General features: G+C 37.5%; 1 protein-coding gene across 4 annotated transcripts in view; it reads left to right on the top strand.

Annotated features, from left to right (window-relative positions):
* The window catches only part of LOC140497227 (phospholipid-transporting ATPase ABCA3-like), a 264,641-nt gene that overhangs the window by 111,963 nt on the left and 128,815 nt on the right, over positions 1-23,863 (top strand). For all 4 annotated transcript variants that reach the window (XM_072597913.1, XM_072597914.1, XM_072597912.1 and 1 more), the window contains 5 exons: positions 10,271-10,400; positions 15,128-15,282; positions 15,540-15,695; positions 15,917-16,127; positions 18,317-18,467. In XM_072597913.1, the coding sequence (XP_072454014.1) occupies positions 10,271-10,400; positions 15,128-15,282; positions 15,540-15,695; positions 15,917-16,127; positions 18,317-18,467 (803 nt within the window). The remainder of the gene's footprint in view (positions 1-10,270; positions 10,401-15,127; positions 15,283-15,539; positions 15,696-15,916; positions 16,128-18,316; positions 18,468-23,863) is intronic.

The following is a 23,863-nucleotide window of genomic DNA, read 5'->3' as shown; positions in this document are numbered from 1 at the left end:
TTTTTCCCTTAAGATTCTGGATCTCCTTTTCTAATTGGTTGGCTTTCTTTTCATAATCTTCTTGTTTTTATTGGACTTCTTATTTTTAAAAAAACTTTTTCTTAATCTATCTCATTTGATTTTTAATTTTTTTAAAGTTCTTCCGTGAATTTTTTTTTTGGACAGGTGACCATTTGACGTTAATCTTTGGGGTAGAAGATTTTTTTTGCTTCTGTATTCTCCTCTGAAGATGAACCCTGATCTTCTCTCTTCCCATAGTAACTCTCTATAGTTGGATTCTTTCTCCTTTGCCTGTGCTTTAAAAAAAAAGTGTAGTAGCTTAGTTTTTATAATCACCTCTAGTCCTAGGATATAAAAGATGTTGCTTCTGGCCTCAAATCCATCTCCAGTTTTCCCCTCTGGCCTGGAACTGGAACCAAGTTCTCTAGCCTCATATAAGTACCCACATCTGGCTGTGTCCCCGACTTACTGGTTCTGCACTCACCAGGTGTGTGCCAGATCCTTCTCACCCCTGGCTGCATTTCCACAGCACAGCTAGGTTTGGCATTGCTTATCAGCAACTGGGTCAGATACCCAACACACCTTCCTGTCCCAGGAGTAAATGTTTCTGCCACTGGGGCCAAGGTAGCCTCCCAACTCAGCTACTCCCAGAGCTTGCCACTTGCTGTTTAAGCACATCTAGGACCTAGCCTGGAGTTTGCTCTTCACAGGGACCAACCTCCTCCTGGGACTTTTCCTCAGATCTTATTTTATTGTCCCAGGAGGACCTCTGTTCTGCTCCTACTCTTATTTATTTTTATTGCTCAATATTTGCCCTGAGGTGGTATTTCATCTCTTTTGTGGGGGAAAATCTTGAGAGTTTGGAATTTCTTTTTTTAATATATAGCCTATATTTTATAACATTATAGTGTAGGTGATATATTATAATATATAAAATGATATATAATATATGACATAATATATGTAATGCATATGTTATAATGTATATTATATATTTATGTATTTTAAATATATTATATCATATTATTTATATAATAATATGATATAATATAATATGATATGATATGGTATGATGTGATGAAATGTGACATGATGTGACATAACATGATGTGATAATATGTAACAATAATATTTAATAAAATATAATTTATATACTAAAATATACAATTTATTTTTCAGTTCTTAACATTCACTTCCACAAGAATTTGAATTCAAAATTTTCTCTCCTTCTTTCCCCATCCCTTACCCCAGGACAGCATGCACTCCATCCACTTCTTCCTCCAGTTTGTCCTCCCTTCTATTACCCACACTTCTTCCATCCCCCCTCTCCTCTATTTTCCTGTAGGGCAAAATAGATTTCTATACTCCATTGCCTGTGTATCTTAATTTCCTGTTTCATGCTAAAGCAATTTTAGTATTCATTCTTAAAGCTTTGAGTTCCATATTCTTTCCTCCCTCCCCACTCATCCTCACTGAGAAAGCAAGCAATTTGATATAGGTCATACATATATAACCATGTAAAGCACTTCCATAATATTTATGTTGTAAAAGACTAACTAAATTTCCCTCTGTCCTATCCTCTCCTTCATTTATTCCATTCTATCCCTTGACCCGTCCTCCCACAATAGTGTGTGCTTCTGATTATCCCTGTCTCCAATTTGCTGTCCTTTCTATCCCCTTCTCCCTTGCCTTCCTGCAGGGTAAAATAGGTTTCCATAAACCAATTGTGTGTTATTTCTTTCTTTAGCCAAATCCCATGAGAATAAGGCTCAATTTTCTTTCATCTCCCCCCTCTTTCCCTCCATTGTAGAAGCTCTTCATTCCCTCTTATATGTGAGACAATTTGCTACATTCTACCTATCCCTTTCTCTTACTCCTAGTAAATTTCATTCAACAGTAAATTTTATTTTTTTTAGGTATTCTCCCTTCATATTCAGTTCACCCTGTGCCCTCTGTCTATATATACATATGTATGTATGTATGTACATACATGCATATACACATATATACAAATATACATATACATACACACATACACACATGTACACACACATATATATATACACATATATAATATACACTTACATACATACCCATACACACCTACACACATACATTCCCTCTAAATACACTAATACTGAAAAAGGTCTTATGAGTTCCAGATAACATCTTTCCATATAGGAATGTAAACAGTTCAACTTTAATGAGTTCTTTAAGTCTTCTCTTTCCTGTTTACGTTTCCATGTTTCTCTTGATTTTGGTATTTAAAAGTCAAATTTTCTATTCAGCTCTGGTTTTTTCAACAAGAATGCTTAGAAGTCCTTTATTTCATTGAAATTCCATTTTTTCCCCCTGAAGTATTATACTCAGTTTTACTGGGTAGGTAATTCTTAATTTTGATTAAAACTAATCTCCTTTGACCTCTGGAATATCATATTCCAAGTCCTTCAATCCCTTAGTGTAGAACCTGTCAAATCTTGTGTTTTCCTGATTGTATTTCCACAATACTTGAATTGTTTCTTTCTGGCTGCTTGTAATATTTTCTCCTTGATCTAGGAACCCTGGAATTTGGCTACAATATTCCTAGGAGTTTCCCTTCAGATTTCTTTCAGGAGATGATTGCTGAATACTTTTCCTTTCAATTTTCCCCTCTAGGTCTAAAATATCAGGGCAGTTTTCCTTCATAATTTCTTGGGAGATGATTTTGATCATGGTTTTCAGGTAGACCAGTAATTTTTAAATCATATCTCTTGGATCTGTTTTCCAGGTCAAGTTCTTCTTCCAATGAGATATTTCACACTGTCTTCCATTTTTTCATTCTTTTGGTTTTGTTTTATAATATCTTTTTTTTTTTTACTGTTAAAATTGAGAATGTATTATTAAATGGATAGTTAGAAAAAGAAGCAAAGATTACAAAGAGTCAACATGACTTCATGAAAAACAGATCATAAAAGGCTAGCCTCATTTAGTTTTACTTAAAAATATGGAATGCTTCACGAATTTGTATATCATCTCTGCATTGCTCCAATTTTAGCATATGCATTGCTAAATCAAGCTCCTTCAATTACTTTTTTGACAAGGATATCAGACTGGTAAATGAAGGAAAAACTGAAAATACTGTTTACCTATTTTTTTCTCTTCTTTTTTATTTATTTATTTAACTTTTAACATTCATTTTAACAAAATTTTGGGTTACAAATTTTCTCCCCTTTTGTCCCCTCCCCCACCCCAAAACACCGAGCATTCTAATTGCCCCTATCACCAATCTGCTCTCTCTTTTATCATCGCTCTCTGCCCTTATCTCCATCTTCTCTTTTGTCTTGTAGGGCCAGATAACTTTCTATACCCCTTTACCTGTATTTCTTATTTCCTAGTGACAAGAACAGTACTCAACAGTTGTTCCTAAAACTTTGAGTTCCAACTTCTCTTCCTCCCTCCCTCCACACCCCTTCTCTTTGGAAGGCAAGCAATTCAATATAGGCCAAATCTGTGTACTTTTGCAAATGATTTCCATAATAGTCGTGTTGTATAAGACTAACTATATTTCCCTCCATCCTATCCTGTCCCCCATTACTTCTATTCTCTCTTTTGATCCTGTCCCTCCCCATGAGTGTCGACCTCAAATTGCTCCCTCCTCCCCATGCCCTCCCTTCCACCATCTCCCCCACCCTGCTTATCCCCTTATCCCCCACTTTCCTGTATTGTAAGATAGGTTTTCATACCAAAATGAGTGTGCATTTTATTCCTTCCTTTAGTGGAACGTGATGAGAGTAAACTTCATGTTTTTCTCTCACCTCCCCTCTTTATCCCTCCACTAATAAGTCTTTTGCTTGCCTCTTTTATGAGAGATAATTTGCCCCATTCCATTTCTCCCTTTCTCCTCCCAATATATTTCTCTCTCACTGCTTGATTTCATTTTTTTATTTGTTTTTCATGCTTTACTTGCATGTCTCTCATATCTCTTCCCAGTTTTTCCTCCACCTCTCTAACTTGATTTTCAAAATTCTTTTTGAGCTCTTCCATGGCCTGAGCCCATTGAGTGGGCTGGGATACAGAAGCCTTGACTTCTGTGTCTTTCCCTGATGGTAAGCATTTTTCTTCCTCATCAGAAAGGAAGGGAGGAAATACCTGTTCACCAAGAAAGTAACCTTCTATAGTCTTATTTCTTTTCCCTTTTCTGGGCATTTTCCCAGCCAGTGACTTGACTTCTGAATATACTCTTCACACCCACTTTGCCTCCAGATCTGCCTAGCCAGCACTTGGGGTCTGAGATTCAAATGCTGCTTCCCAGCCTCAGGGCTTTGGGTGGGGGCAGGGTTGCTATTCAATGTGAGATTAGATTCAGGTGTTCAGGTGGGGGCAGGGCTGCCTCTTGGGCTCAGTTCCCTCAGGGGGTTTATGCAGAGACATTCAACAATGGATCCAGGCTCCTGCCTGCTTGGGGAGCCCCTGTCTGCTCCCACCTCTGCTGCTGCCTCCTGAGAGGGCCTGATTTATGGGGGCACCCCACTCCCCTCTTGGCAAGCTGAGAAGACCCTCTCACCAACCTTTGGGGCCTGTGGGTGGAGGGACCTGCGTGGCCACTGGAGATTCTGTCCCTGAAGCCCGCTCAGATCTGCTCCTCTTGGTGCTGCGAGGCCGAGGCAGGGCTGGGCTCGGCTCCGGGTCCACAGCATGACGGACCTTTTGTGAGAGGTTGTCAGGTCCCTCTGGAACAGAAGTCTCATCTGCTCCATTGTTCTGTGGCTTCTACTGCTCCAGAATTTGTTGGGAGTTCTTTTTTACAGATATTTTGTGGGCTGTGGGTTCGGAGCTAGCATATTTGTGTCTTTCTACTCCGCCATCTTGGCTCCGCCTCTGTTTTATAATATCTTGGTTTCTCATAAAGTCATTAGTTTCCATCTGCTCCATTCTAATTTTTAAAGAATTATTTTCTTCAGTGAACTTTTGAACCTCCTTTTCCATTTGACTAATTCTACTTTTTAAAGCATTCTTCTCCTCATTGGCTTTTTGGACCTTTTTTGTCATTTGGGTTAGCCTATTTTTAAATGTGTTATTTTCTTCAGCATTTTTTGGGTCTCCTTTAGCAAGCTGTTGACTCGCTTTTCATGATTTTCTTGCATCGTTCTCATTTCTCTTCCCAATTTTTCCTCCACCTCTCTTACTTGATTCTCAAAGTCCTTTTTGAGTTCTTCCATGGCTTGAGACCATTGCATATGCTTTTGGAGGTTTTGGATATATGAACCTTGATTTTTATGTCTTTTTCTGGTGGTATGCTTTGTTCTTCTTCATCCAAAAGGATGGAAGAAAATACCTTTTCACCAAGAAAGTAACCTTCTATAGTCTTATTTTCCCCCTTTTGGGGGCATTTTCCCAGCCAGTTACTTGACTTTTGACTCCTTTGTCAAGTGGAGGGTATACTCTAGGAACCTGTAAGTTCTCAGTTCCTCCAAGGTGGCACAATCAAGGAAGGGGAGTTTGCTCCTCTCCTAGCCTGTGATCTGGTCTGGTATCAGCCACAAGCACTCTTTTCTGCCCAGGATCTGTGAGTAGGATTCCCTCTCCAGATCCTCCACCAGCTCTGCTATGTCAGCACTCCTCCTCATCCCAGGACCCTCACTCAGACCTGAGACCCAAATTAGCAGCTTGATTCTTTAGGTCAAGGACTCCCAAAGTGAATGCTGTGACACAGTGGCTGCTGCCATCCTGCAGCCAGGGAAGGACCTTGCTCCCTTCTCACCCAGGTGAAAGAGCTTTCTCACTGACCTTTGAAGCTGTCTTTGGCATTTTGGGTTGAGAAATCTGGGAACCACAGTTCTACCCATAATTCCACTCCCTGAAGCCTACTCCATTCCTGTCCATACCAAGTGGCCAAGGCTGGAATGTGCTCTACTCTGAGCCTAGTGCGATAGACCTTTTCTGTCAGCCTTCCAAGATATCTTGGGCTAGAAATCTTTTTCAATCTGTTCTTTTATGGCTTATCCTGCTCTAGAATTTGTTTAGAGTCATTTTTACGGGTATTTTATAGGCTATAGAGGGAGAACTAGAGCAATTTGTCTTTCTACTCCACCATCTTGACTCTGTCCCCTGTATGGGAATTTCTGTTAGGAGGAGACCAGATTATTGTTTCTATTTCCTCTTTGCCCTCTATTTCTAAGAGATCTAGGTAGTTTTCTTTTAAGATTTCTTGCAGCAGTGTTTGTGTGCTCTTTTGTTTTTTGATCATGATATTCAGATAGTCCAGTGATTCTTAAATTTTTCTCTGTGATCTATTTTCTAGTTGCTTTTGCTACATTACATTTTCTTCCTTTTTTTTTAGCCTTTTAACTTTTAATATTTCTTATTGTCTCATATAGTTATTGGCTTCTGTTTGGTCCTTTCAAGTTTTCAGGAAATTTGTTGCTTGTGCCAAGCTGCTAATTCCCTTTCCAGTTATTTCTTTTATAACACCTTTCCAGTTTTTTCCTCAAATACTCCCATTCCACTTATATGTAATGAGGCCCTATGTGTTCTGAGAGCCTATAGATGAAGAGGACTCTATATTTGGAGAGGGCTGTCCCCACACTGCAGCATGAGAGTGTCATTATGTGGCTCAAAGGGAGGAAGAATAGACATTTGTAGTATCTTCTCTATTCTCTCTTCTCCAAGGAGACTTTCATTCCTGTTGGGAGGGAAGCAGGAAGTTGTGTCTAAAGGTCCTTCTACGCTACAGGGACACACACACACACGAGAGAGAGAGAGAGAGAGAGAGAGAGAGAGAGAGAGAGAGAGAGAGAGAGAGAGAGAGAGAGAGAGAGATCTGGCTATAATTACATCTATCTGATCCTTTAAATATTAGTAGTCTAAAAGAATATGATCTCAATCTATCTAACTTGTGGTCATTCTTTCACTAAATGGGGGAAGGAGGATACTAATCCTTTTGTTGAAAGTTTGTCTCTGTTTCCACCAAATGTCAGTTCTATAATGAACTTCTAGTGAATAGCAAAGAAACCCATTTATCCATATCATAGCAAAACAGAAATCAAGAAAGCTGTACATAGGAGAATATATACTACACAATGAAGAGTGAAGGAGCTTTTCTTTTGGGAACAAGATAATTCACTTTAACCAAAGGAAAGTCATAGATCTCACCCAAGGAGAAATTTCCTGAAGTCTCTAGTGTCTCAAGCTGGAGATAGAGGCATGATGGAGACTGCCAGCTTCTCTCATTAGTTACCAGAGTCTTTTCCTTCAGGACTCTGAAATGGAGTTCGCCTCTTCCACCTTCCCTCTTGAAGCTGGAAGTCAGAAGTGCCTAAAGCAACTCGATACTTAAAGAAGGTCTGAAGAATATTGAAGAGAATGAAGCTCTTTCATTCTTGCCACCTCTGCCATTTCCCTCACTTAAAGCAGGACATTCATCTCCTCTGATAAAGAAAGAGTCCCATACCAATGGAACACGATGCCATATACAAACATCTTTTAACTCTTGCTTTATCTTTTCCAGGAATTCTAGTTGAATTTGTGTCCAAGCTGTGTTTTTCTCTCAGACTTTGCTTGTCGATAATCTGGAGTCATCCGCTTCTGCATTTATGTCTTGAGCATCCCTGCTACCATAATAGCTCATTACGATGGACTTCTTTTTTGTTGTTGCTGTTGTTGCCTGTTCTTCCAGCCTATTTCTTGACTTCACACTTCATGTTAGGTGGCACTTCTGAAGGAAAAGTTTGCACTGGTCTTGTTGCTGCTTTCTTGGCGTATTTTCAATTGTGTTATTCCAGGATCTCCTACACAGACTGAGAACCTAAAAGCTTTGAACATTCCCAAAGTTATCTATTCCAGAGCAAAGTGTGACTGCTGCCCTGCCTCCTCTAGTCTGAGCTCTATAAAGGCCTGTCCCCAGTTTGAGTCCAGGCAACAGTGAAATGCTGCTAGACTCTGCCCTTGTCAACCAACTTGAAAACTCTATTGACTCAGAGAGGCAGAATTGGAGGTTCTTCTTTGGTTTGGGTTTTTCACCCTGCTTTTTCTTTTGCAGGCTAAGCTGGATGCTAGAAGTGAAAGTCTGCTATGCACCTGAGATCTGGCACAGCTTCTGCTGCTGCTAGCATCAGGTTTGCTTTTTATTCCATGCATCACACAGGGCTTCCTTCCCACACCTTCCTCCCAAGAACACTAGTGTTGGTGCATATGTTCTTTTCTCACTCTTCCCTGGATCTTTGTCCTATGACTGGGTAGCTGGTAACAGTTGCCAGCATGCAACTTGTAGTTCCCTGGACTGGTACTCAGGTATGGATCTAAGAAGACCTCTTGCCCACATACATGCTTCTCCCTGGATCTTATTAGCATCCTCCTGGCTTGACTCTTTTTTCCAGTGTCCAAATATCTCACTGGCTGGACTGGCATTCCCAGGCTTTGTCTAATTGGACATTTTGTGACTAACGTGATACTTTTTTCTGAATTTTTCTATCAGGATTTAGTTTACTGCAAGTTTGTGGATAAGAACTTATTGCACTATCACTCTGCCATCTTGTGTTCTCCTACCCCCAGTTAATATTTCCTATGTAAATTTAGCTGCTATACCATTTGGTGTAGATATGTTTAGTATAACCAATATTGATTCATTGTCCAAGTCCTTTAAGTCTAATAGATTTTCTCTCTTTTTCTTGATATTGTGAATTTTTATTTTTGCTTTGTCTGTTAGCACAGTTGAAACTCTAGATTATATGATTCGCCTTAAGCATGTTAAATTTTGTTCTAGACTCCCATTTTTCAATCTGGCTATCAATTTTGTTAATATGTTTCTTTTATGTAGCAAGTTATTGAGTTTTGCTTTCTCACTATTCTGCTCACTATTCTTTTTCATTTCTTAAAGAATATTTAACAAATCTATAATTAAGGCATTATTATTATGTTTATGTTGTCCTCCATTTATTTTTTCATTGATTTTCATTAGCTGTCTCTTTCAAATGAGTACTACGTTGCTTGGATTAGGGTTTGCTTTTGTTTGGGATTTTTTTTACACTGCTTTGGAAGTATTCCATTTCTGCAGGCTTTTCACCATGCTTCTCTTACCACTCTTTGTATTTACCTGCCGAATTCCAAATCCCTTGAATTTACTTACATTCTTGACTCTTTGTATTTATTGATCTGTTTCTTTGCTTTCTCTTGTCCCTTCCATTTCCTTTCTTAACTAAGCTCATGGTTTGTTATCTTTTCTTACTAGCCTCCCCTCAAACCTCTTGGATTAAGAAGCATTCTATGTTGTACCTTTTTACATGAAGTTTTCCCCTTTTTTGTCTTTGTCCTTATTTTCTTCTGTAGCAGGCTATTCAGAATTTCATCCTCCAGTTCTTTAATCTTTACTAGTTCCTTCTTTATTGTTTCTATGTATTGGCATATCTTAGCTCATTTTTTTCCTGCTATGTCTCACAATTAGAAATACCAATTCATGAGGGAAGCATCATTAAATGGAAACACTGCTGTTTGATAGGAATTACTGTGCAAGTCCCTCCTTCTACCTCCACTTACCACTACTAAGGTCAGCCTATTTGATTTCTCATTTGATTTCTGGGTTCCTCTGCCACCCAGAATGCTAGATATTCTAGAGGACTAACATATCCCCTCTCCTAAGGTAGAATTTTATACTAGGAAGTGAAACCCTTGCTCAGAGAAGATGGTCTCATTATGTGTAAAATTTCCCTAGAAGAAACTCATTATAAGGCATTTGTTTCATCATATACCCTTTCCCATCTTGACTGCTGTTTAGGGCTACCTTAACTTTTCCTTTCTTGAATTAAACTCTGTTCTACTCCACCTTCCTAATTTCAGTTCTTCTTCTCCATTACCTATACATATATATATATTTTATTCCCTACCCTTATGCAGAGTAGAGAAACTACCATCCTTTGTTCAGCTATGATATGGGTGAATCTCTAACTTTTCTCAGGCCCATTCTTGTGTTTTGTTACTATGTTGCCATTCCCACAAAACATATGGATCCATGTATTAGAGGAGAGGAGATAGGCCAGGGACCATGGAGTTTAATTCAACTTTTATTCTTCTCTTTACCACATTTTTTAAATTCCCTCTAAATCTTTAGCCTTTACCTCCTAGGACAGCACCTGATACACAAGTGGTGGTATTTTCAAGAACTGATGAAGTTATTATGTTTGATTTTTTCTGGGTCTTGTTTACTTAATCTTAAAAAAAATTTCTGCTTTTTTAACCAATGTATTTCAGAAATTCCAGAGAAGTATATAAAGTTACTCTTTCTTTGCCTTTCCCACAGGTATTTACCAAAGGGAATACAACCAAAGCAGCAGTAAAAGACCTGACTCTGAACTTCTATGAAGGACAGATCACTGTCCTCCTAGGACATAATGGAGCCGGGAAAACCACCACCCTGTCAATGCTCACAGGTATGTTCTCTGCCAAGAGACCAGAGATCCGCTCTATACAGCTTTTTATGTTTTCAGAAGTAGAGCAGATGCTAACTAGCACCATCAGGCTTTCATCTATCTTTTTGTGATTGGATTTGTTATTTCAGTATTACATATCATCATTGCTCATTCAACTAGTTTTCAGTTCTTTGTAAGAGATTTGTTCTTATGAAAGTATGGAGCAATTTTTTTGTATTCTACAAAAATACTGTTCTCAAATACAAGACATTTTGCTTCTAAGTTAAATTAATGCAAATTATGTCTTCTGCTTCAGTTAAGCTTAACTCTTCATTGTTTTTCACTCCACCTGACTTTATAGTTCCTTTTTTCCACAACTTTGAACATTCTATTTTTAATAATTAGGTGATACTTCTCAGGTTCTAGTCCTACCAAGACAGTGGTACTTCAGGATAAACTGAAGGAAATGTGGCCATACTGTGCTGGGTGGTCAAAGGGACTTGTTACATGGAAACTCCTTCAGTGGATAATTTGTGTTAACCACTATTCTTAACATTCCAAGATTTTCTAGCACTGGCTTTTTAACTGGGCATTTAATACTTCTATCTTCATAAACATATACCCCCATTCAGTTTGGTTTCCTTATGATAGTTTTGCTTATTCTCAGCTTGACAATTCATGCATCAATACTGTGACCATCTTTCTGCCTTGTCCCAGCTTGGTCACCTTGTTTTCCTGATTCCTTCACCTTGCCTAGAGTCCAGGAAAAAGGAACATGATAATTAAAACAATAACAGCAACTAGAATTTATATAGCATTTCAAAGTTTGCAAAATACTTTACATATGTTATCTCAGTGGATCCTGACAACAATTTCCAGAAGCCTTCTCACTCTGGAAGTTGCCTCTTTCCCTGCAGCTCTTCCCTCTGACTGATCTCTTCTTCCCAAAACCTTTATTTTAAGGAAAGTCAGCCACATTCACTTCTCCATTACTCTTCAGGCTCTGTTCCTGATTCTCTGGATTTCTTTCTCTCCCTTCAATTTTTGGTTTCCTCCATTAGAATGCAAGTTCCTTGAGGAGAAGGACTTTTTAAAAATTGTATTTGTATTCCTAGAATTTAGCACAGTTCTTGACAGTTAAATGCTTTATAAAATGTCTGGTGACTTGATGGAGTTATAAACTGGTCTCGCCATTCTGGAAGGAAGAAAACAAGGAAACAAATGTTTATTAAAGACCTATTATGTGCCTGACACAGTGTTAAACACTTTACAAGTATTATCCCATTTGATCCTCATAATAACCCTGGGAGGTAGGTGCTATTATTATCCTCTTTTTGCAGTTGAGGAAACTGAAGCAAACAGGTTAAATAACTTACTCAGAGTCAAAGAGCTACTAAGTGTCTAAGGCCAGATTTAAATTCAGGTCTTCCTGACTCCAGGCTTAGCACTCTATCCAGTTTGCCATCTAACTACCCTTAGAAAAGGAAAGCTTCTTGATCTTTTTACCTGGAGATTCAATTGCTAGTCAGAAACCTCAAGGAGCTCAAAGACAGAAAAGTCTCAGATGCACCAAAAGAGTCATACCAACATTTTTTGCGACAGCAAGGACAGAAACAAGCTAGATAATTATTAATTGGAGAATGACTAAAGAAATTGTAGTACATGGATGTAACAGAATATTACATGGCCATAAGAAATTATAATTATGAGAAATACAGAGAAGTAAGAAAATATTTAATATGAACTGATGCAAAATGAAGTAAGCAGAAGCAGGAAAACAACAATGTTGTCTATAACAATGGAATGATCAGCAAAATGAAGAAAAGCTGAAATTTAAAGCTGTATAATTATAATCACTAAGCTTGTTTTTAAGAGGTGATATTAGAATGCATTTCTTGGGGCAACTAGGTGGTGCAGTGAATAGAGCATAGGCCCTGGAGTCCAGGGTACCTGAATTCAAATCCAGCCTCAGATGCTTGCTACTTACATTGAATAAGCTGGCAGATTTGGCTGATATATTCATTAGTTTTATTTGCTTTTCTTTTTCCATTTTTATCCTTTTTATTCCTTTTGAAAGGAATCCTTGTCCAGATAGAGGAAAGGTATTGTCATTTTTAGTTATTTAGAACATTTTTTTCATATCACTATAGATAGATTTTATTATTTCATCTGAAAACTGACAATTAGGGAATGACTAATTTTTATAAATTTAATATAGTTCTCTATATATTTGAGAGATGAGGCCTTTATCAGAGAAATTTGCTTCAAAGATTTTTTTCACAGTTATGATTGTTATCTCTATTTTTCATTGTCGTAGTTCCCCCTGTTTATTATATTCCCTCAATTCTCCTTTCACCGTGTCCCTCCTCAAAAGTGGTTTGCTTCTGCCTCCCTCAGTCCACCCTCTCTTATATAAGCACCTCTATTCCCTTTCTCTCATCCTTTGCCCTACTAGTTTCCTGTAGGGTACAATAGATTTCTGTACCCAACTTGAGTGAGTATATTATTCCCTCTTTGAGTCAATTCCAATGACAGTAATGCTGAAGTTCCCTGCTACCTCCTCCATCTTCCCCTCCACTATAAAAGCTCTTTCTTGCACCTTTTATGTGAGAAAAATTATTCCATTCTACCTCTCCCTTTCCCTTTCTCCCAGTACTTTACTCTTTCTCACCCCTTAATTTTAATTTTTTAGATATCAACCCATCATATTCAACTCATACCTGTGTGCTCTGTCTAAATATACTCCTTCTAACTGCCTTAATAATGAGAATATTGTTATGAGTTACAAGTTTCATTTTTTCACATAAGGATGTAAACAGTTTGACCTTATTAAATCCCTTATGATTTCCCTTTCCTGTTTACCTTTTATGCTTCTCTTGAATCTTATATTTGGAAGTCAAATTTTCTATTCAACTCTGGTCTTTTCATCAGGAATGGTTGAAATTCCTCTGTTTCACTGAATATCCATTATTCTCCTGAAAGATTATACTAAGTTTTCCTGTGGAGATGATTCCTACCTATAATCCTAGCTCTTTTTCCCTTTGGAATATCATAGTTCCAGTTTATCCTTTAATATAGAAGCTACTAAATCTTGTGTTATTTTGACTGTGGCTCGAAGGATACTTGAATTGCTTCTTTCTGGCTGCTTGAAATATTTTTTCCTTGACCTGGGAGCTCTGGAATTTGGCTGTCATATTCCTGGGAGTTTTCATTTGGAGATCTCTTTCAGGAGATGAGCAGCAAATTTTTTTTCAATTTCTCTTTTACCCTCTGGCTCTAGAATATCAGTGCAGTTTTCCTTGATACTTTCTTCTATGATGATGTATAGGCTTTGTTTTCATCATGACCTTCAGGTAGTTCAATAATTTTCAAATTATCTTTCCTGGATCTGTTTTTCCAGGTCAGTTGCTTTTCCAATGAGATACTTCACATTGTCTTCTATTTTCTCAGTTTTTTGGTTTTGTTTTATTGTTTCTTTATATCTCATAAATGCATTAGCTTCCACTTGGCCAATTCTAATTTTTAAGCAATTATTTTCTTCACTGAGCCTTTTCCATTTGGCCAATTCTACTTTTTAAGAGTTCTTCAGTGAATTTCTGTAGATCTTTTCCTATTTGCACAGTTATGTTTTTTAAGCCATTCTTCTCCTCATTGGATTTCACCATTTGACCTATTCTGTTTTTTAAGGTGTTATTTTCTATGGCATATTTTTGGTGTCTCCTTTACTACACTGTTGACTCTTTCCCCCCCCGTGATTTTCTTGTATCACTCTCATTTCTCTTTCCATTTTACTCTATCTCTCTTGATTGTTAAAATCCTTTATGAGCTCTTTCATGGCTTGAGACTGATTCATAGTTTTCTTTGAGACTGTGGATATAGGACTTTTGACTTTGCTATCTTCTGTGTGTGTGTTTTGAGTTTCCTTGTCACCACAGTAACTTTCTGTAGTCAGAATTTTTTCTGTTGTTTGCTCATTTTCTCAGTCTATTCCTTGACTCTTAACTCTGCTAAAGTGGAGCTCTGCTTCCAGGGTGGAGAGTGCACTGTCCCAAGCATCAGGAGTTCTGTGCAGTTCTTTATAGAGATATTTCTAGGAACCTATAAGTTTTCAGTCCTTCCAAGGTGGTATGATCTAAGGAAAAGTGTATTTACCATGCCTCTGGCCTGTGCTGTGGTCTATGAGTAACCACAAGCATTTCTTTTTGCCCTGAAACTGTGAGGAGGGTTCCTATTCCACTTTTGTTGCAAGCTCTAGTGTGTTACTACTCCTCATCACCCTGGAGCTGCCACCCAGAACTGAGGCCTGTATTGGAGTATGGGCAAAGTAATGGAGTCCTCCCCACGGTGCCAGCAAAGAGACCCCTGTAATCTCCTTCTGACCAGTTTTTCAACAACTTACTGTCTGTGGTCTGACAACTTCCTCCTTTATATTAGTGATGAAAGACTGGGCCTCCTAGAAATAAAGACTTCATGCCAAGGTCACACAGGTAACAAGCCACAGAGTCAGAATTTGAACCAGGGTCTTGTGCTCAAAATTCAATTTCACTTCTATGACATAGCTCTCCATAAGCCTGGGTTATATTCTGCCCTTCATCTTGGGGCTATGACTGTTCTAGAGTGTAGGGCTGCAACTCCTATGTAACTACTACCATGAAGATTAGGCAGAATCAAGCTTTTGATTTCAAAACCATATATTATAATGTCTTGTCACTGAAGTTAAGTTTCTTGGATATTTTTCTTTGTTCTAGGTATGTTTCCCCCAACAAGTGGAGAGGCACATATCTGTGGATATGCAATCTCAAAGAATATTGCTCAGATTCGGAAGAGCTTGGGTTTTTGTCCCCAGCATGATATTTTATTTGATTACATGACAGTATCTGAGCACCTTTACTTCTATGCTGGGGTGAGCCAAAGAGATACAGTATCATTTTGTTTATTTTGTTTCACCTCAGTTCATTTACTAGGATGTATGTGGCCATGAAATCTTTGCTATGATTCCAAATATACTTTTTGAAAAACTCTCTCTGAGATAATAATGTGAGGGAGGAGGGGACTTTCTAAACCAATACAGCTAATTAGAAATATGCAGAGGTGATGAACATTATTAGGTAGAGCTGGAAACTCTAAAGTATCCTTTTTTGATTTGTTTGGTTTTTTTAGCTGAAAGGATTGTCTAGGCAGGAATGCCATGAGGAAATAATTCGTATTTTAAACACTTTGAACTTGGAAGAAAAACGCAATACACTCTCAAAGCATCTAAGTGGAGGAATGAAGCGCAAGCTCTCCATTAGCATTGCACTCATAGGAAAATCTAAGGTAAAAAAAGTGAATCAGATGCATCTCTATTGCTGCCTGATAGACATAAAAAAGAAACCTATCAAGACATTCTCAGTGGGGAAAGACCTTAATGGTATGATGGGTATAAGGTGGAAAAGTAAGTCAAAGTAGTCCCAAGGTCAGTCCCAGGAATATTAGGAAGCTATCCATGTGGCACAGCATCAGTACTAATGTCACAGTGTTGTCCTTCTGCTCTGTAGGTGGTTATTCTGGATGAGCCAACAGCTGGCATGGACCCCATCTCAAGGAGGGTCACCTGGAATCTCATTCAGGAGTACAAAAGAGGGTGCACCATTCTATTGACCACTCATTACATGGATGAGGCTGACCTGCTGGGTGACCGCATCGCCATCATGGCCAACGGAACTCTGCAGTGCTGTGGTTCTTCACTCTTCCTCAAACAGAAATATGGTCTCTGTCTGTCCTTCTGATGCTTCCTTCATATCAATGTCAGACTAATTATTCTTATAATTTTTTTTATTATATATCTCCTTTAGACAGAAATTTTCAATGTTTCTTGCTCTATTACATCAAAACTCTTCTCCCTAATTTTCAAGGTCATCTAATCTAGTTTCATCTTTCCTCATTCAAAATTGGTCCCTCTAAAATTTTAGCCAAAGTCTGTCAGAGACCATTTACCAGTGTATATTCATGCTAGGAGAGAGGTCTAAACAGGCAGAGATCCCCTACTAAGGAGAATTCTCTCTGTTCCCAGAAATGTCCACTTATATCTTATAGTAATCTAAAAATAGAAGAGAGAATTCCATAGCAAAGTGAAAAAGGGTATGTAGTTTAAACTGAGGGTGTTTTTTAAATTACCCAACAAAATAGCATGGCAGAATTGATAGTGCTGAACTTGGCTTCAGGAAGACTTGGGGTCCCATCTCTGTTCTGACACTTACCAGCTGAATGTCATTGTCTGTTAACCCTTCTGAGTCTTGCTTCAGTCCTCTTAGCTGTAAAATATGATGGTTGGACTAATTGGCTCTTAAGGGCTCTTCCAACTCTAGATTAGATGTTTCTGAAATATTAATGCCTGTGTACTGTAGAAAATATCTTACAGAAACAAAAAATTTTTTCTTTAACTACTCCCTTTAAGAATTCCCTTTTAATCTCATCCAAAAAAAAGAAGGAAAAATCTCTCTTAATTGGGTTAAAGAGGAACACATTCTCACTCTTTGGTCAATATGAAGAAGACAAACTCTTTATAATGAGCCCTGTCTTTGGAAATTAAGATCCTTCGCTGAAATTAAGTCTTTGATTGAAGGAAGACTAAGTCTGATTCAAGTGTTAGCAAAAACTTCAGACTGGAATACTGTTATAATATTTTTCCCTTTCCCATTGCTTTTCCCTTTTCCTTCCTTTTTATCCTCCTCCTTCCTCTTCCCCTTCTTTCTTTTCTTTTTTTTTCCCTTTTCTTTCCTAACTAGGTCTCCCTATTTTGTCTAGGCTGGAAGTACAGTGGCTGCTCATAGGACCAATCATAATGTTAACATGTACAGAAGCTTTCACTTACTTTGTTTTTCTGACTTTGGATAATCCACCCTTCTTTAAGAAGGCCGGTGGTTCTCTGCTCTTGGGAGTTCGTCACATTGATGCCAGACCTATAGTCTTTAGTCTTATTGCAGCTCAAAGCTTCTGAGCTCAAAACTTTTGAATTTAAGCAGCGCATCAACCTTAGCCTCCTCAGTAATAGGGATTACCAGTGTATGCTATCACATCTGACCTATAATATTATTTCTTAATATTTTATAACATGACTAAAGCCTTAATGCTATGTGTGCTTCCATACTCCCTAAGCTTTTTTCCTTATTATGCAATATTCAATTTTTTTTCCAATCAAGAAAGTATGTGAAAAATATACCTTCAAAGTTGGCATTATTATTCCCTTCTCTATGTTTTTGTACATTTTGTTATACTTCCCCAGAAAACTTTCCTGTTTCCAAATTAATTGATTGAGTTATTGGTGAAGGAGAAAATATTTACGTAGTTTCTAAATCCAAGATCTATACCTTATTCTCATTGACTAGATAGCATCAAATCTCTAAAATAGTGAGTTTTGCTTGAAACCAAAGAATTTTCTTCCCTAGCTAACTTTCTGCTTGTTCTGGTGTTGGATTTCCAATCAAACGTTTTCTTCTTCTGATTTTTTGGCCTAACCATGAGAATCCTATAACTAAAATCAGGCCTTTTCCAGCAAAATAAATGGAAGATGCAACTGACTAGAAATATTGAAACAGTTAAGAGATTTTTTTAAAAAATAAATTCAGCCAAATAGTTAAAACTCACATTTAAGCACTTTGAGGTTTGTTAGACATATCTCACAGCCTCCCTATAACATAACTAGTGTATAATCCCATTTTATATCTGAGGAAACTGAGGTTCCAAAGGGTTCCAAAATTCCCTCATAAATGATTCTGTGGGAATTCAAATCCAGATCTCCTGACTCTGAGTTGGAGTATCTTTCCACAATGCCACACTCCATTTCCCTTTCCCCAGAAGCTAAACCAACCCAAACAATGAGTAGGCTAAGTATGGTCTATAAAGATCAATGGAACACATAACATTATTTCATTTGTTCTTACAAATTATTTTTTCAGGTGCAGGATACCACATGATCATAGTAAAGGATTCTCACTGTAACATTGAAAAAATTTTCCATATTGTTCATCAAGTTGTACCAAATGCTACTTTGGAGAGCAACTCTGACACAGAATTATCTTTTATCCTACCCAAAGAGACTACAAACATGTAAGAATTCTGAGACTTCTAGCCTAATAATTCTTGACAACTCAATGTTCATATTTTCCTTTTTTTTAATTTCTTAAGCTTGGAAAATGGGCCTTCTGATAATCTGAGAATCCTATATACTGTAGCAAGTAATGTATATAAATGTACACATTAGCAATCCACATGTTGAAAATTACTTTTATTTTCCTCATAGTACCATAACAAAAGAATCACAAATCTGTCCCCTATCCCTAACCCACAAACTGGTTAAAGGTAACAAAAATCATCACCAAATAACAGAAGAAAACACAGCAACTTAGAACTCAGTGTATAGGTAATTATTTGAATTAATGTGAAAATTTGGATATTTCATGTATAACGTATGGACAGTCACTCTGAGAGAGTTCTGTTTAAATTGTAGGAGCTCTTGTCAGTCATATCTGAGATAAAGTTTGTTACTGAGTCTGGGGAGTGTGTGTGTGTGTGTGTGTGTGTGTGTGTGTGTGTGTGTGTGTGTGTGTGTGTTTGAAGGGGGTAGTGGAAATGCCAGTCTAGTAGCCTATATCTTGTATGCAGGAAGAATATCTTGGATACAAAGTTAGTAGAATATATTTTCTGAATAAATCTTATTTCCTTCCTAGTATTGTAATTAATTGAATTGTAGCATCTCTCTGAACTACTATGCTTGTATGCAAATCTTAAATTCAATTAGATTGTGAAGGAAAATAAATTTTGATTAGATAAAATTCCACAGAAAACTTGAACCTTGGATAACTATTCTAAAGGGGTAGTGGGTGCTGTGTGTAAGAAGAGAATGCCATGGCTATAGTATTATGAGAACTCATCCAGTATATGCATGTTGGATGCTCTAGTACTGCAGGGATCCATTGAAGAGGAAAAGTAAATCTTTATGATGTTTCAACATGCTCCATTGTGTTTAGGTTAAAACTGTTACTGTAAAAATAACTACTTTATTACATAAAGTACATTAAAGTATTTCATCACTATCACTATATTTGCTTATAAACTCATCCCTTATCTATAGCTCTGACAGGTAAGTTTTACATGTGTCCTTAATTTGTTTATAATAATACCCTTTATGTCTAAATCATATACCCATTTTGACCTTATCTTGGTGTATCACTCAGGCAATATTCACAGCACCAAGGGCAACTAGAAATATGCTGGCATAGTTCAGAATTCTAAAGTATAAGAGATTCTCTATATAGAAGGCAGAAGAAAAATGTTGTTTGAGACACCAGAAAACCAAATTCCCAAACCAGAAAGCCAGATCTATCATAGTAGCCAAGAAGTCAGTACACATTAACACTGCAGGAGACAAAGCCATTCCCAAGCCTTCCCCCTCCACACACACTCCCTACCCCCGCTGGGACCTTCCCACAAACAAACACTCATGAGTCTGTTTGTCTGTGTCCTGTCTCTCCCCCCACCCTAACTTTTCCCAGTAACTTCTTCTCAGTTCTGCTCCATCCTTCCTGTTCCACTTGTTCAGCATGCTCCTCGTATTACATGTGACTTAGTCTTCCATGTGATTTAAGCAGGTCACATGGGTCTAGTAATGAATGGAAAAGAATTTCCCCTTTGAATGACTATTACATTCAACCCCAAGATCTTTCATGTTCATTACATAGGTCAGTGGGGCAATTGGTATCAACAGAATTGTAACAAGGATAACAGAATATAAGCACATAAAACGATATCTTAGGATGGGACTTGAGCACAAGCACCCCATCATTTCCCCCTTGAATGATTGAGGGATAAAATATTGGGGTAAAGGGTGAAGGTCTCTTCTTCTATAGCTACTTCCTGCTGAAATTGGACATAGAACTGTCCCTGCCTCAAGAAGTTCCATTTGAGAGGTCAGTTCTTTAGATGGCATCTGGGGTATGGTCAATGCCAGGTCCAGGGGTGGCACATCACATTCATGGACAAGGGGTGACATCTGGTTTAAGCAATAAAGCATCTACAGGTGGAGGATACTAAGTTTGCAGAAAACAAATCTTACAAAAGAGTTTAACAGACAAAAAAGCCCAAAAGAAACAAGGAGACAATAACCAGAAGCAGGGTAGAAATAAGGACAGTCGTGCTTTTGGAGTTCATGAAGCCACTATCATAGACTCATTCACACTAGAATATATGACCTAAGCGTCCAATTTGATAATCATCTTCTCCTGAATAAACAACAGTTATGGTATTATTCTTCCTATGTACTAAAATTTCCTCAGCCTTTGGCTTCCATTTTACCCATATTCTAGCTCCCAATCTTATTCTATCAGTAGAAACCAATCCTTCAGTTTCTATGCTAGTTATTTACAATTTCCACAAGAAGTATTGTTTCCCCAGGAATAATAATCACTTGAACTATTTTATCATCTTTACTAAACTATAGGAGTTCTTCACCTAAATTTTGGAATGTCATAATAATTTCTCCTTAATAACTACAATCTATCACTCCAGCCAATACATGTATTCCTTGAGCTGCTTATCCTGATTGAGATAATATCCATCCAAAATGATTTTTAGGGATTCTCATATGTATTCCAGTAGAAATTTTTCTTATTTTGTTTCTATCCAATCCAAAGTCCTCTAAATGATGTAAATCATATTCTGCTGAACCAAGTGTCCTTGGATATGGTGCTGGAACACCTGGCCTCCCAATACTCAATATTTGGAAACTTATGTATTTGTTTTTTTCTAATTTTCAGATTTGGGGTCATCATCCTGTCTAGAGGTGTGCTTCCTCTCAATGATCTGTTATTCAAATTACATGAAGCAGTGAAAAAATTATCTTTCCAATGTTGATAAGAATTATTAGAACTTAACTTCCTTAACTATTTTTTCAATAATCCATTCATTCTTTCATTTAACCTAGATGCTTATTGATAATATGAAATATGATATATCCATGTCATGTTCTTTAATACACAATATCTCATTTCATTACCTTTGAAATGTGACCCATTGTCATTTTGATCTGCATTAGGGTTCCATAATACAGACTTATGATATCTAGAGTTTTACAGGTGTTTTTCTGGGTCACATTCTTAGAGGGACAAGCCTCTAGTATGCCCAAATAAGTGTCAGCACAAGTACGTATAAATTTTCATCTTTTATCTTGGGTTGGGGGTCAATTTAATCTATTTGCCAAATTTGGGCTAGTACTTTTCCCCTTGCTCTCTCCAGTTTCTTTTCCAATTGACATATACAACATTCCTCTGCTACTTGTTTTTAACAATGATTGAGAGATACTAATACCTCGGTCTTTTGCTCACTGGTATGTGGCCTGGACCCTTAAATGTTCAGCCATTTGATGGACTCGTTTTGCTAGTACCAGATCATCAATCGATGTGAGTAGGGACAATATGTTCAGTAGCAATCTTTGCTCGTTGATCAGCATGTGCATTGTACTCATGTTCTGCCATGGTGAGGGCCTTGTGAGCATCTACATGAAAAACCAACAAATTAGTAACCAATGGCATATCCCATATATCTTCCCATAATTCATTGGCCCAGACTTGTTTGCCATGAATTTCCCAATTTTGATTTTTTCACATGGGCGTCCATGTAGCTAACCCATTAGCTACTCCCCATAAATCAATGAATGTATTACACTGTCCTGCTTGTTCTGTTTTGATAGCTTGATGTACAGCCATAAGTTCAACATATTTACTACTTGCACCTATCCAAGTACTTTCCATAGTCCATCAGTTACATGGGTTATAGGCTACTGCTTTCCAATGTCTTTTGTGGCTCAAATATTTTGCTGTAAACCATGCATATCTTTTGATCTTCAGTTAGTCCATCATATCTCTTATTCCATCAAGGCCTGTACCAACTGTTACTTTGGTTCAGGGAGTGTATCATTTCCCTCAGTATCTATGTTTGCTATAGATTTATGTAAAGCAGAAACACCACTTTAGCCTGCTTTAGATCTATTTTGAATGTACCATTTCCATTTAATTATGCTAGCCTCTTGAGCATGTCCAATTTTGTGAGCTTTTGCTAGTAATTTTACATAAGGGTTTCAAATTTGTCCTGGATGAGGTATGTAATGTCGCCAATATTCAAATAGTCCTATAAACCGTTTGACTTCTTTCTTATTGGCAGGGATAGGAAAATCCCGAATCTTTTGTCAGGCTTGTGGGAGAATCTCTCACAGTCCCTTATTCCATTGTATACCTCAAAATTTTATGGTTTGAGCTGACCCTTGAATCTTTGCAGGGTTAATTTCCAACCCCTTGCTTTTTATATACTCAAAAGTATTAAACTCTTCTCCACTTCTTTTACATTTTTTCCCTATACCATAATATCATCTAAGTAGTGGGTAAACTGTACACCAGGTAGCTCCATTTCATCCAAATGTTCAACCACAACCCTATGACAAATAGTGGGGCTATGCAGATATCCTTGTGTCAAGTAGGTAAAAATATATTGTTGACCCTTCCAAGTGAAAGCATATTGGTTTTCTTGTTTAGAATCTATTGGGATAATAAAAAAAGCATTGGCTAAATCAATAACTGTGTGTGAAGTCCTATCATATTTCTAAATCCTTCCTATTAAGGTAATGGTATCTGGAAGAGCAGCATACAAGGTAGGAGTCACCTTATTCAATTATCTATAATTGACTATCATCCTCCATGTCCCATCTGACCTTCATACTGACCAGAAGGATTTTTCCATCAAGTAACTGTAGAGACTAACACTACTGCTTCAACATATTCTTTATAATATTGCTCATTTAATCTTGCCCACCTGGCATATGATATAGCTTTAAAGTAATTACTTTAGATGGTTTAGATAAAATGATTGATCCATTTTTATTTTTCCCATTAAAACTGTATTAACTCCTTGCTGCAAATTACTGTCTCCCCCTCAGGTAAATTTAGAGTCATACCTCTCAATATATCTATTCCAATGATGTATTTAGGAATAGGTACAATTACCACAGCATATTCTTTCTTAGATAATTGTCCAATTTTCATCATTAATTTGACTTGTATGGCTGATATTTCAGTCCCTCCCAGTCCTGTAATGGGACTCAATGGGAGTTCCATGTTTAAGCTTATCAGGGTTTACATATATAAGGGAGGCCTTTGCCCCAGTATCTATTAATGCCCTAGTTACCATATTTGATCCATTTTTCTAATACATGGTCAAACTGATATGGGGTCTGTAATCCTGTCTGTGTATTTCTTTCATCTGAGCTAGGTCTCAGCCAATTCCATATTCTCTCTGAAGGTGTGACAAACTTGGATACAAGAGTTCAGGATGGTCTATAGGAGTAGTTCTTCTCTTTTCTGTCTAATATCAAGCTCCTTTTCTCTGTATATTCTGTATAGTTCATCAGTTGGAATACCATCTATGCTTCCAAAATCTATCCCTGCTCTCAATAGAGC

The sequence above is a fragment of the Notamacropus eugenii genome, chromosome 3, assembly GCF_028372415.1.
Source record: "Notamacropus eugenii isolate mMacEug1 chromosome 3, mMacEug1.pri_v2, whole genome shotgun sequence".
Taxonomy (NCBI): domain Eukaryota; kingdom Metazoa; phylum Chordata; class Mammalia; order Diprotodontia; family Macropodidae; genus Notamacropus; species Notamacropus eugenii.
This window is presented reverse-complemented; position numbering and strand designations above follow the sequence as displayed.